This window comes from Heptranchias perlo, chromosome 17 (assembly GCF_035084215.1).
Source record: "Heptranchias perlo isolate sHepPer1 chromosome 17, sHepPer1.hap1, whole genome shotgun sequence".
In the NCBI taxonomy this organism is placed as follows: Eukaryota; Metazoa; Chordata; class Chondrichthyes; order Hexanchiformes; family Hexanchidae; genus Heptranchias; species Heptranchias perlo.
The window spans coordinates 22,037,688-22,056,220 of NC_090341.1; the positions used below are offsets into that span (position 1 = coordinate 22,037,688).

At 42.5% G+C, this 18,533-nt stretch overlaps 1 protein-coding gene across 6 annotated transcripts in view; it reads right to left on the reverse strand.

Moving 5' to 3' along the window:
* Nucleotides 1–8,174: 8,174 nt before the first annotated feature.
* ptpdc1a (protein tyrosine phosphatase domain containing 1a) overlaps nt 8,175–18,533 on the reverse strand; it is a 130,058-nt gene continuing 119,699 nt past the window's right edge. For all 6 annotated transcript variants that reach the window (XM_067998709.1, XM_067998708.1, XM_067998707.1 and 3 more), the window contains one exon: nt 8,175–8,991. In XM_067998709.1, the coding sequence (XP_067854810.1) occupies nt 8,845–8,991 (147 nt within the window). In that variant the 3' untranslated portion in view covers nt 8,175–8,844. The remainder of the gene's footprint in view (nt 8,992–18,533) is intronic.

Here is an 18,533-nt window from a genome sequence, read left to right on the forward strand (position 1 = left end):
GATCTTTGAATGAAAGACTGCAGATGGAAAAAGTCATAAAAAGAACAAATGATAATCTAGATTTTATAAATAAAGCAGAGCCAGATTAAGAATTCTGGGACCATGGACCAAGAAGATTCGTCGCCCCCAGATCTGCACAAATGTGTAGTAAAAATTGATGAAGTTGTAGGCCCACAGGATGTTTGCACATTGCATTAATAATAAAGAAAATCATATCACTATCCTATGTAGTTTTATTTGAGTTATGGTGAGCTGTACCAGAGATCCCATAGTTGGCTGGGGCCTTACATTTATCTACCCCAATATAGTGATATGGAATACAATAGAAGGAGGTGGTGATGAGTTTCAGACTTTGGTTAAGCAACAGTTGGAGTATTGTGTGTAGTTTTGGGTACCCCATTATGGAAAGCCATAGCATAGATTCATTAGGATGACAGCAGGGATGAGAAGATATAGTTATGAGAGATTTGTAAAGTTAAGGCTGTATTCACTGGAGCAAAGGGGGATTGAATTGAAGTGTTCAAAAGTTATGAAAGGGCTTGAGAGGATAAATAGTGAAAGATTATTTCCATTAGTCAGTAAATTAGTAACAAGTGGGACATAAACCTAAGTTTATTAGAGGCATAATAGAGGTTAGAAAATTTTTTTTTCACAAAGGGAGTATTAGAATATGGATGCATTACCATAACTACTACTAAGTTAAATTAATTACAACATTTAAGAGGGAATTAGATAAATATTTATAAAAATATTAAAGGATAATGAAATTACAGTACATAACTCCAATGTAACGCTAGCACTTGGTGCTGACATAAATGGTTTCCTTCCGTACTTAAATTTCTATGATTCTATAACAATAATTTCAAATAAACTCTATAATTTTAGTCACAGTTTATAATTTTATATTTTTGTTCAGAATTAACTAATGAAACAATGGATTGCATGAATCTGATAGGAATTGAACCAGCAGGGTACACTAAGGTTATAGAGAATATGATCACTGAGCTGCAACCGTGACCCCCACCCTGAGTTTCTCACTGAGCAATCCTCACTTCTTTCTTCCCTCAGTCTCTGCACTGAGTGACTCCTCATTCTTGGTGATTTCAATTTCCATCTCAACTCGCCTTGCCCTGTCCCCTTTAAACCTCTCCCTCCATATAAACCCTCTTATCCATATTCACAGCCAAACCTTTGACGTTACCATTTCACGATGCCACTATTCCGATCATCTCAATCAAAGGCAAGGCCATCTCTGGTCACTTCCTTGTATCCCTCACCACTCACAACCCCCTACACCCTTCCAACCCCACTTCCTTCTGCATCTGTACTTCCAGACTTCCAACTGTCTAGCCGTTGGCCCTCTAATCATTACAATACACCTGCAGCTATATCTACAAATGTCACCGCCAAGGAGCAGCATGTAGATGTCGAAGAGGAGGGGGCCAAGGATAGATCCTTGGGGCACTCCAGAGGTAACGGTACAGGGGCGGGAAGAGAAGTCATTGCTGGAATTGCTCTGGATATGATTGGATAGGTAAGATTGGAACCAAGTGAAGGCAGTCCCACTCAGCTGGACAACAGAGGGCAGGCATTGGAAGAGGATGGTCTGGTTGATCATGTCAAAGGCTGTAGAGAGGTTGAAAAAGAAAAGGCAGGATAGTGCACCATGGTTACAGTCACAAAGGATGTTATTTGTGACCCTGATAAATTCAGTGCTCTGGCAAGGGCAGAAACCTGATTGAAGAGATTCAAACATGCAGCTGCAGGTAAAACAGGCATGGATTTGAGAGAAAACATGTTCAAGGACTTGGAGAGGAAGGTGCAAGGAGAGGGAAGAGAGGTTGGAGATGGGGTGGTAGTTTGCAAGATCAGAGGGATTGAGGGTGGTTTTTTAAGGCACTATATAAATGCAAGTGGTTGTTGGATAAGAATACATGTGGGTTTGAAGTACATTTTGCACAACTTGGTGGTTGTTTTTATTTTTAAAAAGTGCACACAAGGAAAATGGTATAATTTTAGGAATGTCAGCATACAACATTTTTTTTTAAAACAGCAAGTCACAGTTTCACTTTTAAAATTATGAAACAGTCCTTTTTACATGTTGGTTTTATCCGGGTGAACTAACATTTTAAAAATGTCGTATACACTAAAATCTTTCTCTTTTTCATTGGCTTGAAAAGTTCAATTGTATATTCTATAGATGATCTCATCCAGAGCCTCAGCTGAGTGTGCTTAAAATAGAGCACTCTGACCTCCAAGCATCGTATGCCTCTGCATTTTTCAGAAGCAGCTCATTTGGTTTGGAAGAAATTAGGTCTTTCAGAGCAATTTCTCCAATTAACTCTGAGATATTGCCCAACTGAAATGCTATTTTCAGTTAGCTGGTGTCACAAGTTATTTTTGGTAAGCCTTATATTCACCCTGAGCCACTTCAAAAAATGTACTGCATTTAGATGTGAATCTACCAAACATTTCAGCTGCAGAGTTGTATGGGCCTGCAGAGGTCAGCCAAAATTTCCTGCAGCTTTCCAAATCTCTGCATCCTTTCTTCTTCCACCTGCATCTCAATGTGATAATGTTTAATTTTAAAGCAGCCAAGCAGTCAGCAACCACTATATCTATCATTGTTTCTGTACATTCACAAGCAGAATCAATATCATACATTAAATTTTCAGGTTCCCATTGAAACAGTAAATGTATTAAAATTAATTGATAAAAAGACTTGCACCTTCCACATTGTCACCATTTTAAAGTGCTTCACAGCCAATGAACTACTTTTTGAAATGTGGTTACAGTTGTTAAGTAAGCCAATCCCCAGCAACTAATCCTACAAACAGAAAATGAGATAAATGACCAGTTAATCTGTCTGTGGTATTGATGGCTGTGGGATAAACAAGAACAAATAGTGCTATGGGATCTTTTGAATGCAGCGGAACAGGCACGTCCTCCTTTTAACGTATCATCCAAAAGACAGCACCTCCAACAGAGTAGCACTCCCTCAGTACTGCTCCGAAATGCAGATTAAGTGCTCAAAGCCATAGTGGGGCCTGAATGCAAAACCTTCTGACTTAGTGGTGAGCTATTATTGAGTTTGACATTTGGACATTTAGCCTTAAGCTAGGTTGTAATGGGACATGGCATAGTAGGTTAGTACACTACCCTTTTATCTCTGGGACCTAGGTATGAATCCAGCCCCCACTGATGGAATGAAAATTTCCTCTTCACTGCTGGCAAGGTCCTTTGTGAAATTAGTTTTAGTCGCAGCCCAATTGCTGGTTGTTGGCAGCCCACAGTACAAAACTGCTTCTATTTGGCACTAAATAACACAAATCAGCAATCTCATTCGTAAGGATGGCTGGTAGGGGAAGAAGAAAAAATAATGGACACCAGGTGTTGTAGGAGGTGCTCATCTGAGGTTGGGGCTGAGTCCGATTGTTGGAGCAGAATAGAGAGTTCCACTTTGCAATGGGACATGCTAAACCTGACTTAGACATGCTTGATGCAGACACTGGGTGGCAGAAGTAGTTAAAAAAAATGTTCCACTGCCGAACATTGACATCCCTTCATCTTGCTGAGTACAAAATTTAACCAATAAATTTGAAAAAAAGTAAAGAAAAAATAAGTTTGGGTTTGCACCCACAATCCATCCATCTCAAGTTTGCTTTCTTAGCTGTGCCTATAGGAGGGGTCTGCAGGTGAAGAATTGGTGCTTATTCATAGTGAAGCGGTTAAAACTTGAGGGTAAGGAAATCTTGATTGCTCTCCTGCAACCTCTAGTGGCAGAGGCTTATCTGTCCACCCTCTACCAATTAAATGAATTGTAATATAGGATACTCAGTGAGAGGGTACGAGATGACACTATATGCAGATACATAGTAGTCGGTTTACCATGGCGTTGCACATGGGGAGTCAACACCAAGTGCAGTATTCATGTCAAATAGTATTAGAGGGCAGGAAGATAATTGGACCACAGTGGGTAATATTGGGGAGGGGGGGAAAGAGGAGAGACAGCAGAGAAGGGGAAAGGAGGAAGGAAGATAGAGAGTGTGTGGAAGTCAAGTTGGGAGGTGAGAGGAAAGGGGGAGTAAGAGGGGAGGGGAAGAGGAGGGGCACGGGGACTGTCTCTCTGCATGGGAAATCCTCTCTGGGGAAGCATGGTCCACAATTCAGGCAGCGGGGCTAGGAGCCCTGATAATTCAACTGGCAATGGCATGGGCCCTGGGAGGTTCCAGAGACTGGAAAATCTGGACAGCATTGGGTGGTGGGGGGCGGCAAGGCCTGAAAATTCATTGGAGGGGGGGGGGGGGGGGATTCAGGGTCCATATGCAACTCAATGACTCAATGTCAACAGACAATTCCTTCCAGTGCAGGCGTCAACTGTGAAGCTGGGAAAGTTGTATCGGGCTAACATTCTCCTCTGCTTTTCCATCAAATTTTGAGGCACTGCTGCTTAATGGTCTCTGGGCAACATAGAGAGAAGAGATGCTAGACCGGTGCTAAGCTCTCCCAGCAGGAAGGCAATGGGGAACAAATCCAGGTATATCATTGACATTCCATAGACAATAGTACAGGAATCAGAGTGAAATTAGGGCCGCAAATCAGAGTGGCACAGGTTTGGCAACTGGGGTGAGGGTTTTTTCAGCTCAATAATAATTAATTAATGAAACTTATCTTTTGACCCCTCATTGGGATGCTATGATATGGGCTTCCATGTTCTGAGACTGGCACCCAGTGACTTTGTACTGGAACTGCATGCTGATTCTCAAGATCAGAAGACTACCAAACAGAGTTTTGCACCCACCTACGTGACAGATAATTAATAATGTAAATGTTGAACACAGTGGCACCTACAGGTGTAATAGGTACTGCAGACAAATGCTGGAATGTTTAAAATGGGTATTCCATCAACAAAGCCTGACGTAGGATTTTTCAATATATTTTGAGTCCAAATATTTTGACCCATCTCACCATTTTTAACATTATACACACATATATTATATAGTTATTTTTTATTATAATAAAAAAATAAAACTCATACATGGGTTAGCAGTCTATTTAAAACAGTTGTGGAAACGTATCCTATTGATATTCCTATGTTAAAGTGCCCATACTTGTGTGTTAGGTTTCCCTGTGATACCAGCAAATGGTGCTCCAGTAGGAGTATCAGTGATAATTTTATGACTTGCCTGTCACAGCTCCGACACACCACCAGAGTGCTGTATCATCTTTTCTTCATATATCACTCAAAATGCTTTGTAGAAAAAAAAATCATTGCCTAAGTAAAATTTCTATTTCCAAATTCCAAAATAAGGTTTTAAATGCCTTCATTAAAAAAAATTTTGAAGGCCCCAGGCTCTCCCAAAAGCATGGAGTTTGACTTGATATTTTTGCCCAGAGCTGTGATTCTATTAGTTGAATGCAAATTATGCAGACTGCACATGTGGAGTGTATCCAGTTTCTCAGAATGCATCAGTATTGTTCAGTCAGCTGAACCACAACAATATTTTTCTTTAGCTTCTAGCAGTTTCTGCTCAGTTATTTATAAAGATTATCTGAAGAAAGGCCACAGGGCAAATTTCAAAACCTTTATTCAGGTAAAGTTTATATCGAGTTTTTAAAAAAAAATAATTAATGGTTGTATGTGCGTGTGCGCCTGCATGCGAGAGAGAGAGAGAGAGAGAGAGAGAGAACAAAAATGACAGAGTACTGATTATACAGCTGTTGTAACTTTTGTTTTGTGTTCTATAAACTTCAGAATGCACACAAAGCCAAGAGACAGAGTGTCTTTCTTCATCCTAATATTAGTTCTTTTTTAAAAATAAAAACCCAAATTGAATTTTGAAGCAAATAGAAATGAGTCAGAGGATGTGTGTTTTTTGTAATAATTGTGGTAGTATTAACAAGGTGTTATAGGGAAAGTGTTGTAGGAAATGCAACAGTTAGAGGAAGCATATTCAAAATGAAGAGTTCAAATGTATTACACCATGCTGCAAATGAAAAGTTGAACAATGTGTTGTTTGTCTTACCTGTTTGTGCCATCTTTGTCTTGCTGAGTGTGCTTGTTTCTTGTGTTGTCATTCTCTTTATATCTGTTGTTTTTTCATTCTGCATTTTTAGTGTTTTGATGTTATGTTCGTGCAGGGAAGCTAGCCAAATGAAGGGACAGGTCTCAGAGTACAAACTTCAGTACACAGTCCCAATTTTGCCAGGGTAGCAAAATCAGAGTTTAAGATTTCAGTTAGGAAGTATGGAGGTTTACCCAGAAATAATTTCCATAAAGCTTGCTAATATTGAGAAACACATGGATGAGATCATCCATACGTGCTTTATGGAAATTGCAGCTGATCTGATGCTCATGGTTCACGATGGGGGCCACATGCACTCGAATAGAATTAGGCTTTCAACCCAACTCAAAACAAACAATACAGATATTCTAGAACTTCATATGTCACAGGAAGAATAGACCTAGCTACACATCATTCCACAAACTTCTACACATGACATTGCAAGCCTGGTTAGCAGATGTTTTCCTGGAACTGACTATAGATGACCTTGGTCAACAAACTGATGCCATTCAACACCCATGCTGTCAGCTGAAAATATTTCAGCTCTGGCAGAAACCGGCCCCCCACAACTCAGAGAGCACATCCACTCATGATGCTTGTACTCATCACTAAGACCACAAAGAACCACAGCTCACGTGACAGATTGGGATGTTCAGGTATGGTTTGCCTCTTCCGCGTGTACCTTTTGCAGCCCCTATGGGAGTGGGGAAAGAAAGGAAATGTGTAGAGAAACCTGTATCCAAGAAAAAGGAAAGGCTGACCCGCTTACGTACAGATACACCTTTTATCCTGGAGTAGAACTGAGGGAGTTCAAAATTCTTGGGGAATGCAAAAAGGATCAGTTTGAAGCAACCCCCATCTGCAGAATATTTTTTGAATTATTCAAAGAAGCATCTTCCACTCCTTTGGATGGATAGTAAGGCAACTAAGGCTAGGCTCAAGGACCAAGCCGAGGTACAGACTGTATCTTGGAGGAAAATTCAGCTACTTTGCTAATTTTTTTTTTAAAGTCTGTGGTCTAGAAATTGCTTCGAAAAATGTTAGTGGCAAAATCGAAGAGCAAGTTCCTGTGTTTGCACACTCACAATGAAATGCAGATATCCAGAACTTGCTCCTACTGGTTCACTGGCGATAAGACAGCTTCGAATTAAAGGGATATCGCCAGCTGCAATCAGTGAAATCATTGAACCAGCACCAACTTGCTCATCTGCCCAACTGGAAAGTAAATAATATCGCCACAAAACAGGTATGCTTAAAAATACCAGGTCTAAACAAAGTTTTAATAGCGTGGTAAGTCTTAACAACTAACAACTAAAATTAACTTTTAAAAATGTGGAGTCTCATTACTCCTTATTTTAATAGATTTTGGTCATTAAAAGGGAGCTAGCAGCCCTCAGCAAGGACAAGGGATGTATAGGATTTTATGTGGGAAGGGCTGCAGGCCACAGAGTTCTGAACAAACTGGAGTTTATAAATGGAGAAGATGAGCAGAGCATTGGAAAAATCAATCCTCAAGGTGATAAAAGCATGAATTAGAATGGGAAAGAGGTTACAACAAAAATAGGGAATATTCCAGAAGTCTACACAAGTTAAATAAATTGGATATATTGCTTTTGCAAAAACTGCACTTAGTCAGTTTTAAGCCCAACAATCATTATCTTCTCTGAAACAAACTACACTGTCTATACGTAGATGGAAAACAAGTAATATTTTATAGTTATCAAAGAATTCTATTGAGACTATGGTGAGCTCCCACACAACAAATTAAAGTAGTAAAGGATGATGTAATTTAAATAGAAAAATTATGCAATATTTTACATTGTATATATTCTATTTAATTAACATTCTCATGACATAAAAAATACTAAGCTGCAATATTTTCATACAATTCCTCACACAAAAGTCTACTTACCAGCACTTTTTAAGATCAGGTTCAACTTAATATACATCAAAATTCCACCATACTTACTTGTGAAAAGATACATATGAGCTATCTGTTCAAACCATCAGACCTTCTTAGGTGGTACTTAAGATGTTTTGAGAAAAATTCAGGCTCATCCATCTCACCAGTAAAAAGAATTCAGTGCCACATGGTGTTCCAAGCTCAAGACATTTTAAACCAATTTATTAACATCTCAATTACATATATTTTGTTGACGTTTTAAATATACTAAGAATGTAACAATTAGAATAAATCACAGTTGCTGGGAAATGCACTTATTAACAATCCTTAAAAGCAGTCTAAATTGTCAAGAGTTTTCTCCATACAATTTTCAAATAATTTTTTCATTTTTCTATTTAACATTGGATTATTGCATTAAACAAAAAAGAAACACTTGACATGGAAAGAAATAAAATAAATATTTTACAAATAAAAAGCATCTATAGTACAAAATATACCATATGACTGTAAACACTAAATGACTTTGAAATAACAAAACATCTTGCCATATTAATATATGGCACTTAAAATCATGGCAGTTTTTAAACAAATACACCTCAGTTAAATATAGTGGGCAGCCCATAATTAATGAGCAAGTTTGAGAGGGAGGTATGTTTTTTTCATTAATACACCTTGTTCTTTTAAAACTAAGCTATCTTTTTCTTTTGGAAAGCTTATATGTTGTGAACAATTAAGTGTATGATACCGAAGTTTACTTTAATCTAATTTTTACTGCCTAATTATAGTGCCCTATTCTATAATATAGAGCTTCTCCAATACTCACTGTAGTCTATCTTTTGGGGAATGGTAACTACAGAAACAGAAAAAATGAATGTTTCAGAGAATCTGCAAACCTACATTTTGTGCACAATTATTAGGTACTTCACAATCTGCAAGTTTGGCTTGCTTTTCTTCTAAGATTGGCTTTAATATTGTCTTGAGCGTATTGTAAACTTTAGGACCCTCATCAGCATCAAAACTGACCTGGGAAAAAAATACAACAGAAACACCTAATATTAGCCAAATGACAATTTAGAAACACTAATGCAGAGGTTCCTATTTCTCCTGTGGCAATCAATCACAGTGAGGTTAGACTCAGAAATCATAAGTAAAGAAAGGTAAGCAATTGGGAAAATTGGAACAATTTCTGTTCCATTGTTTAATTTTTTTTTCTTCCAATCCTCTTCACATCCCACCCAAAGGCATTGACTTGTTATTGAAATATAGTTCCATATGCATCAGTTGCCCCTCGTGGCTATTACTTATGTGCACGCTTTGACAATGAATGTCAGCATGCAACTTGGCCGCAGGGTGCACCCGAGTCAAGCCTAGCAGGGGTTGCTGTGTTGCAATCAGGAGCTAGAACCCTGGTTGATTTTCTCCTCTCAAATTCATTAGAGCCCCCATAACTATTCTGCTGTAATGAGCTACCTTGCCACAGATCAGGAATTGACCCGAGAACCTTCTTGGTCTGTATGGCTCAGCTATTTTACTGGAGCAACCCTGATTTCTGTTCCTTTAAGAGATTTTAGATCAGAATCATGTACTCCTTTACTGCACCTGTAAAAACACCACCCCATTTTGCTAAGTGCTACTCAGTTCAGATGTACCTTAGTTTAATGATTTGTGAAATAAACATGCAGATCCAATTACATCATAATTTCAGTTTCACATATAGGTGTAAATGGTTAACAGATAAAATTCATCAAGTGTCTATTGAATACTGTAAAAAAAAATGTAATTTCATAAAATGTAAAACACATATAATTCTAATGAGGTTTTGGCACATAAGCGCCTATTCTACACAGACTGGTGTCTCCAAAATGAAGAAAACATGGAATGAGGGAGGGTCAGTCGATTCAACAGGTCCTTTCCTTCCACTGGCCATGCATCACCCTCATCTACAAACGGAAGGGGGAGAGGGAAGAAATCAAAAATTGGCGACCCATCTCACTACTTAACGTGGACTACAAAATTCTGTCCAAGGTCATCGCCAATCGGGTCAAGTCAGTCCTGGAGGTGGTGATCCACCCCGATCAGACCTGCACCGTACCCGGCAGGAAGATCTCTGATAGCCTGGCGCTACTCAGGGATACGATTGCCTACGTACAGGACAGGGGGGTGAACACCTGCCTGATCAGCCTGGACCAGGAGAAGGCCTTTGACAGAATATCCCACACGTACATGATGGACGTGCTCTCCAAAATGGGGTTTGGGGAGGGAATCCGCAATTGGATCCAACTGCTCTACACAAACATCAGTAGCGCAGTTTCAATCAACGGGTGGGAATCAGAAAGCTTTCCGATCAAATCTGGAGTCAGGCAGGGCTGTCCTCTCTCCTCCGTCTTGTTCGTGTGTTGCATCGAACCCTTTGCCGAGTCCATCAGGAGGGATGCGGGCATAAGAGGGGTGACGATCCCAGGCGGCGGAGGCACTCAGGTCAAGGCCTCCCTGTACATGGATGACGTCGCCGTCTTTTGCTCGGATCAGCTGTCGGTCCGCAGATTGATGAGCATCTGCGACCGTTTCGAACTGGCCTCGGGGGCCAGGGTAAATCGTAGCAAGAGCGAGGCCATGTTCTTTGAGAACTGGACCGACCGATCCTTTGTCCCCTTCACCGTCAGGTCGGATTACCTGAAGGTGCTGGGGATCTGGTTCGGGGGGGCCGGGGCGTGCACCAAAAACTGGGAGGAGCGTATCTCCAAGGTTAAGCAGAAACTGGGACTGTGGCATCAACGATCCCTCTCTATCGTGGGCAAGAACCTGGTCATCAGGTGCGAGGTGCTCTCGGTGTTGCTGTACGTGGCGCAGGTCTGGCCCATACCTCGCTCCTGCGCCGCGACAGTCACCCGAGCCATCTTCCACTTTGTCTGGAGATCAAAAATGGACCGTGTCCGCAGGGTCACGATGTACAAATCTCCAGAGAAAGGGGGGAAAGGCGTGCCCAACGTGGCCCTCATCCTGATGGCCACCTTTGTGTGCGGCTGCATCAAGCTGTGCATAGACCCTCAGTACGCAAACACAAAGTGTCACTACGTGCTGAGGTTCTACCTGTCCCCGGTGTTGAGAAGGATGGGCCTGGCCACGCTGCCACGGAACGCTCCGTCCAGTTGGACCGTTCCGCCCCACCTGTCCTTCGTGGAAAGGTTTGTGCAGGAAAACACCTTTGACCACAAGGCGATCAGCAAGTGGTCCGCACGTAACGTCCTCGAGACCCTGCGGGAAAAGGAGATGGTGGATCCTGTCGGTTGGTTCCCCGAGCAGACTGTCAATGTCATTTGGCAGAACGCCTCATCCGCCAGAGCTTTCAAACAAGCACCAAGACCTTGCTTGGCTGGTGGTGAGAAGGGCCCTTCCCGTCAGATCCTTCATGCACTCCCGGACTCTCAGCGCCACCGCGCGCTGTCCCAGAGGAGGCTGCGGTGGAGACGAGACCGTCACCCATCTCCTTATGGAATGTGCCTTTGCAAAGAAGGTCTGGAGAGAGATGCAGTGGTATCTGTCCAGGTTCGTCCCGAGCAGTTCCGTAACACAGGTTTCTGTGCTCTACGGGCTGTTCCCGGGGACGCACACTGAGACGGACATCGGCTGCTGCTGGAAGACCATCAACTCGGTGAAAGACGCCCTTTGGTCTGCCCGAAACTTGCTGGTCTTCCAGCACAAGGAGCTGTCCTCGACCGAGTGTTGCAGACTGGCACATTCCAAGGTCCAGGACTACGTGCTGAGGGATGCACTGAGGATGGGTGCGGCCGCCGCAAAGGCCCTGTGGGGAAAGGCAACCGTTTAGAGCCTTCCCGCCATTGTAAACCGAGGGGCTGCAATCAGGGAAAAACCCCCTCGGGCAGAATGTAAAATTCAAATTGCTGTAATGTACCTGTAATGAATCTGAAATGAATCTGTAAGCAATAATCTGTGTTGAGTATGATGCAATGAGACACCCTAGAGTGTCATGAACTGTAATTATGTCCAATGTGTTCATTGAACTGTACTTGACGTAACCTGCAAATTGTATAATCTGTATTGTGTACGTTTGGAAAGTGATATGACAACTGTATTGTATGTACTGCTGCAAATTTTATGAATAAAGTATATTTTTTGAAAAAAAAAATGTATGATCCACTCAATTATAGACGCCATCCAAGCCATTTCATCTGCCCTTCAAAGGTATATCAAATAAAACTCTGGAACATCTATACTACATTGCATTTCCTTAATCAGTTATTTTCTTTAACAGGATATTTTCATGGTCCCAGCTGCTCAAGAATTATCATGTTCCACCCAGCACTCAATTACTGCCATCTATACTTGGGTACATATCCCTCAATCCTGTCTCAACCAACCATTAATCCAGTTTCTTTTCTAAGATGTCAAATGATACAGCATTAGCTGCCACAGGTAGGAGTCTATTCCACATATGTAGTATTCCATGGTAGGTGGAAATCCTTCCAATTTTGTGTTTTGATTTAGGATTGTTAATTTTATACTTGTCCTCTAGTTTTGTTCTCAGTTTTTAAGTTACCTGTTTATATCTGCATTATCCGTTTATATCAGTGCTTTAAAAACCTGGATCATGCCTTCTTCCAATCTTTCCTCCTTTTAATCCTTAATGCTACCCTCTGAACCTTCTCCAGTATAACAAACACATTGGGCTTGATTTTTGGACGTCCGAGCGGGTGGGTTCGTGGCGGTAGTGCTCCTAAAATTGGGGATTCCCAGGGCAGGTCCGGAGCCCGGCTCCAACCCGCCCACTTCCAGGTTCCCCAGTGATGTGATTAGATGCGCGCGCAGCCCCCGCATGCGGGACTCCCGCCGGCAATTAAAGCCGGTGGGATCCCACTTAAACCAATTAATTTGATAGTTCAGGTCGTTAGCAGACCTGATTTGCAGGATATTTTAGAAGGGGTAGGATTTTCACTGAAACTGAGAGTGTTTCTCCTGTGGCAGCTGCAAAGGTCCATTTGACAGATGGCGGGGGGAGAGACCGTAACTCATTGCAGGAGACCACACTGTCACTTTGGACAAAGTTTGGCCTCCACCACCTTCCTCCTAACAAGAAAATTCACAAACTTGCAACCTCAACCCCAGTGTGCAGACACATTTACCTACCTTGTGGACCCCTCAAACGTACATCTTCCGGATGGGGGCCGCCGTAGCTGCAGTCATGACCTCCTCGGAGGACGAACAGCCTCGCCGGCCACGCCATCCACTTCTGACACGTGAAGCTCCACAACACAGTGTTGTGACATATCCACCTGCGCAGCAGGAGGGAGGGCAACCGCAGAGAGAGATGCGTCGCAGAAGGCACTACCCTCGCCACAGGGTCTACAGACCGAGGCTCAGCTTCCTGGACCTCTCTAAGCAGCAGTGCACACGCTCAGAGTCACTTGACATGTAGTTGTGGACATCTGCAGCCTCCTTCATGCCAAACTGCTCCCAGCTGGCCCGAGCACCATCTTCTTACCTGTCGCTGTCAAAGTCACCACTGCCCTCAACAACTTCTCCTCCGCATCCTTTCAGTGTGCCACCGGGGACATTGCCGGCGTCTCTCAGTCGTCTGCACAAAAGAGCCCTGCAAATACACCTACACCCACTCTGCAGTGACACAATGGGTGGCATCAGTTGTGGGTCTTCATGGTGATCCTCAGGAAAGGGCATTATTGCACAAACCAGACAAGATTTGCAAAGACGTGGCAGTAGTAGTGACAATATAATATGTAATGTGAGTTGATCAGAAATTAAATATAAGTAAATACCATGACAAACCCTCAAACATCCTTGTGCATCCCCTTCATGCTCACGACACGTTTGCCGTACGCTTCCTACAACACATATGTGATGCATGCCCTTGGCTGCAGCACAGGTAGTGGCAGGTTGGGTGAGGCTGACCGTGAAAGAGGTGCATGAGAGGGTGAGTATGAGATAGAGCCAAGGATTGGGTTGAGTGGTAGTAGTGGGATGTGTACTGGCGAGGTGAGGATGAGCTTTGAGTGGGTGTGAGGAGTGATGTGAGAGAGTAGTGTTGGCAGTGCAGAAGGAGATATGGGGTGGGGGCAGTGATGTGGCAGACGGAGTGTAGGGGAATGAGTAAGTGTAGTCACTTCGGCTGACCTACTTAGGTCATTGAAGCGCCTCCTGTACCGTATGCAGGTGCGTGATATGTTGGTGGTGCTGATGACCTCCTTTGCCACCTCAAGCCAGGCCTTTGTGGTGGCAGAGGCAGGCCACTTCCTCCCATCCGCCAGGGAGAAAATCTCCCCCTCCTCCTCACCCCATCCAGTAGGAGCTGGAGTGAGGCATCATCAAACCTGGGAGCAGCCTTCCCCCTGGGCTGCTCAATGCTGGAATTTTGCCTATTTTCTGCAGCGTCAGTCAGTGGAGGACTGCCCCTTTAAATAGGGCTCCTCCAGCTGACAGCCTATGATGCGGATGCGTAGTCCGCCCGCTGTGCAGCTTTCCAGCATGAAACCCGGAAGCCAAGGTAAGTGCCTTCAATTAGGCTGCGCCCAGCTGACCCCATGCTGCCAACCCGCCTCCTTCCCAATATTGAGCCCATTATTTTTAAAAGGTAAGGTACTTAACATTTCAATATACTAAAAGTGGCCTTGCCAGTGATCTACACAAGGTTAGGATTACTTCAAATCAAAAGTCGTAATTAAATTTTCAGCATTTTAGACACTTGGATCATGTCCCCCCTCAATCATTTCTCCAATCAAAAACCAATTCACTTTGCGATTAGTCCTGGAATTGTCCTCATTGCTTTTCTGAGTCTGCTTCAATTGTCAATCTGCTTTTGAAAGTAAAATGCCCAAACTTGCACAATGAGCTATATAGGTTTAAATAAACTGCTTTGACTTGCAATTCAAATGCCTTTGAGATGCACTTACATAAGAACATAAGAAATAGGAGCAGGAATAGGCCAATCGGCCCCTCGAGCCTGCTCCGCCATTCAATAAGATCATGGCTGATCTGATCCTAACCTCAAATTTAAATTCATGTCCAATTTCCTGCCTGCTCCCCGTAACCCCTAATTCCCTTTACTTCTAGGAAACTGTCTATTTCGGTTTTAAATTTATTTAATGATGTAGCTTCCACAGCTTCCTGGGGCAGCAAATTCCACAGACCTACTACCCTCTGAGTGAAGAAGTTTCTCCTCATCTCAGTTTTGAAAGAGCAGCCCCTTATTCTAAGATTATGCCCCCTAGTTCTAGTTTCACCCATCCTTGGGAACATCCTTACCGCATCCACCCGATCAAGCCCCTTCACAATCTTATATGTTTCAATAAGATCGCCTCTCATTCTTCTGAACTCCAATGAGTAGAGTCCCAATCTACTCATCCTCTCCTCATATGTCCACCGAGTGAACCTTCTTGATTAACCATGTTTGCTGATTACAGCTTCACACTGACTGGATACTTCAGTCAACCATCAATACTTACATCCAAACCCTTTTCCACCTTTGATAATAAACACCCTTTCATAATGTATACGTATTTCATTTTTTATGTTCAAATATCTATTTCCTTACACTTATCCACATAAAAATTCATTGACATTTCATAGTCCATCCATCTAATTTGTATAGATATCTCTGAATGCATCAATTTGGCTGCATAGCTTTGGGTCAACAACAAATTTTACATAACTATTGGAAGTACCTTCCTTATCCAGGTTTATAAATAGTATGAACAGGGAATCTAGACTAGCCCCTTGTGAAACTTCACCAGTTACTACAGTTCATACACAACCCTAGTTATTACCTTCAGCATTTTATTATTATAATGTTATTCTAAGCACAATGGCTGCTTTCAGAATGAAAGTGTTAGTTAACCGATAACGGTCAGAGAGCAGGCTGAGGTGGGACAGCATAAGAGCTGAGTGGGAAATATTATGGTTTTTTTCAGCTCTGTGTTGGGAACAAGCTTTCAGTTGTTTATAGTTTTGGATGAAAGTAATGGAGAGATAGCAGGGAAGGGCAGAGATGAAGGATACAGGGGAGAGAAAGGGAAGCAGGAGAGAGGCGAAGGAGCCAGGGAAAACAGGGTAGGGCAAGGATAAAAGTTCAGCTGAGGCTGAGGTTTTGACATGGTCAACCACACCATCCTCTTCCAAAGCCTGATCTAATTGGCTCCCGGCCCAACACCTCAAATTTAAAATTCTCATCCTCATGTTCAAATCCTTTATGGCCTCACCCCTCGGCATCTCTGTAATTTTCTCCAGCTCTAAACCCTCCGAGAACTCTGCCGTCTTCCAATTCTGGCCTCTTGTGCATTCCCCACTACTTTCGTCCCACCATTGGCGGCTGTGACTTCAGCCTCTAGGCCCTAAGCTCTAGAATTCCCTCCCTAAACCTCTCCATCTCCCTCAGCTCTTTTAAGGCCCTCCTTAAAACTGACCTCTTTGATCAAGTTTTAGTTATCCCTCCTAATATCTGCTTTTTTGGCTCAGTGTAGATTTTTGTCTTGATTATGCTTCTGTGAAATGCCTTTGAACGGTTTTCTACATTAAATGTGTTATGTAATACAAATAGTAGTAGTTGTTATTACATAGCAATAAAGATGGGAGAAAAAGGGGAAAGCATGAGTGAGGTAGGGATAATGGTGAAGGTGTCGTGGTTACAGTTGGAGGGAAGGCTGGGAAATAAGGGAAAAGGTGATGCTCAAAGTGACAATGAGGTAGGATGGCAGCACTAGTTCATATAAGTAATGGTGACTGGGAAGTAGGGGCCAGGGAGGATGAGCAGGAAGCTGCATGAGTGGAAAGAACTGTAGGAGTCATGGGGAGCGGGAGTAGTAGTGATCATTTGAGTGCAGGGCATGGGCAAACTGAAAATATACCAAGCGCCTTAAGCACTCCCCTCCCCGTTGACACCCATTACCTGCCACTTCGCCACCAAAATGAGAGAAGAAAAGATACAAAAGTAGATGACACAGAGGCAAGCAAAAGTGGAGAAAGAGAGTGAAAAGCAGCAACAGGAATACAACAGACAGATAACAGATATGATCACTGAGTAGTGCAACAGAAGAGCCACTCGTGTGAATAAAAACGATTGTTCAATTTTTGATAAACTTGCCACCTTTTTACATTATAAACTTTTAAAAATGAAAACATTTCTGGATGCTAATGGAATATACACTATCAAAAAGAGGCATTAACATATAATTAATTTGCTCCTGAATGCCAAGCTGTCATACCAAGTGCTGAGGATATTAATGCCAGATCATATGCAATGCAGATCTGGTTGTAGGGGATCATGATGAGCCAACTGATGCTCAACTTCCACAGAGCATAAAGCAAGGAGTCACCAGAACTATAGTCACCTCCTCTGTTTGAATCTTTTGATTGATTCTTGGGATATGCGTGCGTGGGGCGGATCATGGAAATGGATACAGTATGTTATCCTACAAGAGTGACAAATTGTCAATGGTGACCACCTGACTGCCTCCACACTTACAACACCAGGTTATAGTCCAACAGTTTTATTTGAAAATCACAAGCTTTCGGAGATTATCTCCTTCGTCAGGTGAGTGAGTGAATGAGGGGTTCTCAAATCGCATATCTTATATTAGGCTGGGACACCATCACACCAATCAAAGGTGTCGTTGGTGTTCAGACAGGTTAGCCATGGAAAACAATAGGTCCCAGAAAACCGAATACACAATGGGTCAAATTACACAGACAAAGAGAGAAAGAGACTCTTTCTCTCTTTGTCTGTGTAATTTGACCCATTGTGTATTCAGTATACTGGGACCTACTGTTTTCCGTGGCTAACCTGTCTGAACACCAATGACATCTTTGATTGGTGTGATGGTGTCCCAGCCTAATATAAGATATGCGATTTGAGAACCTCTCATTCACTCACTCACCTGACGAAGGAGATAATCTCCGAAAGCTTGTGATTTTCAAATAAAACTGTTGGACTATAACCTGGTGTTGTAAGATTCCTTACATTTGTCCACCCCAGTCCATCACCGGCATCTCCACATCACAACAGAATCTTGACAGCTGTTTGTTATGGACTGATACCATGAAATCCATCTATTTTTAACCTCCTCCTGCTGAAGAACCTACAAACATTTCAGGATGGAGAGTCTACTCCTCAAGATATTCTTGGTCATCTGGCCACCTCCCATGATATTTTGCATCCCTGAAACATGGTGGATTTTTGATGACACTAGTGTTAATTCTGCGCTATGTCTATGCCGAGGAAGAAGCATCAGTCCTTCCCCATTTATTTATAGTGTAAAGGTTGCCACAAAAAGAAGCCGGTTCTCTTCCAGAGGGTGACCATTTAGTAACATGGAGAGTTGTTGAAGCATCCAAGTCTGGGATTGTTTTGCAATTCTCGATGTTCTTAAAAATTTCCAGTACCACCTCCACTTGCTTCTGATACATACCCTTTGAAAAAGATCTTTGCATCTCAACTGGAAAGCATAAAAATCTTAGACAGGTTTACCTGCGGAACAATAATTGCAGTCTGCATGCCCATTTCAGGGCATCAATTGCAAATTGTTTTAATACTTTTGTAG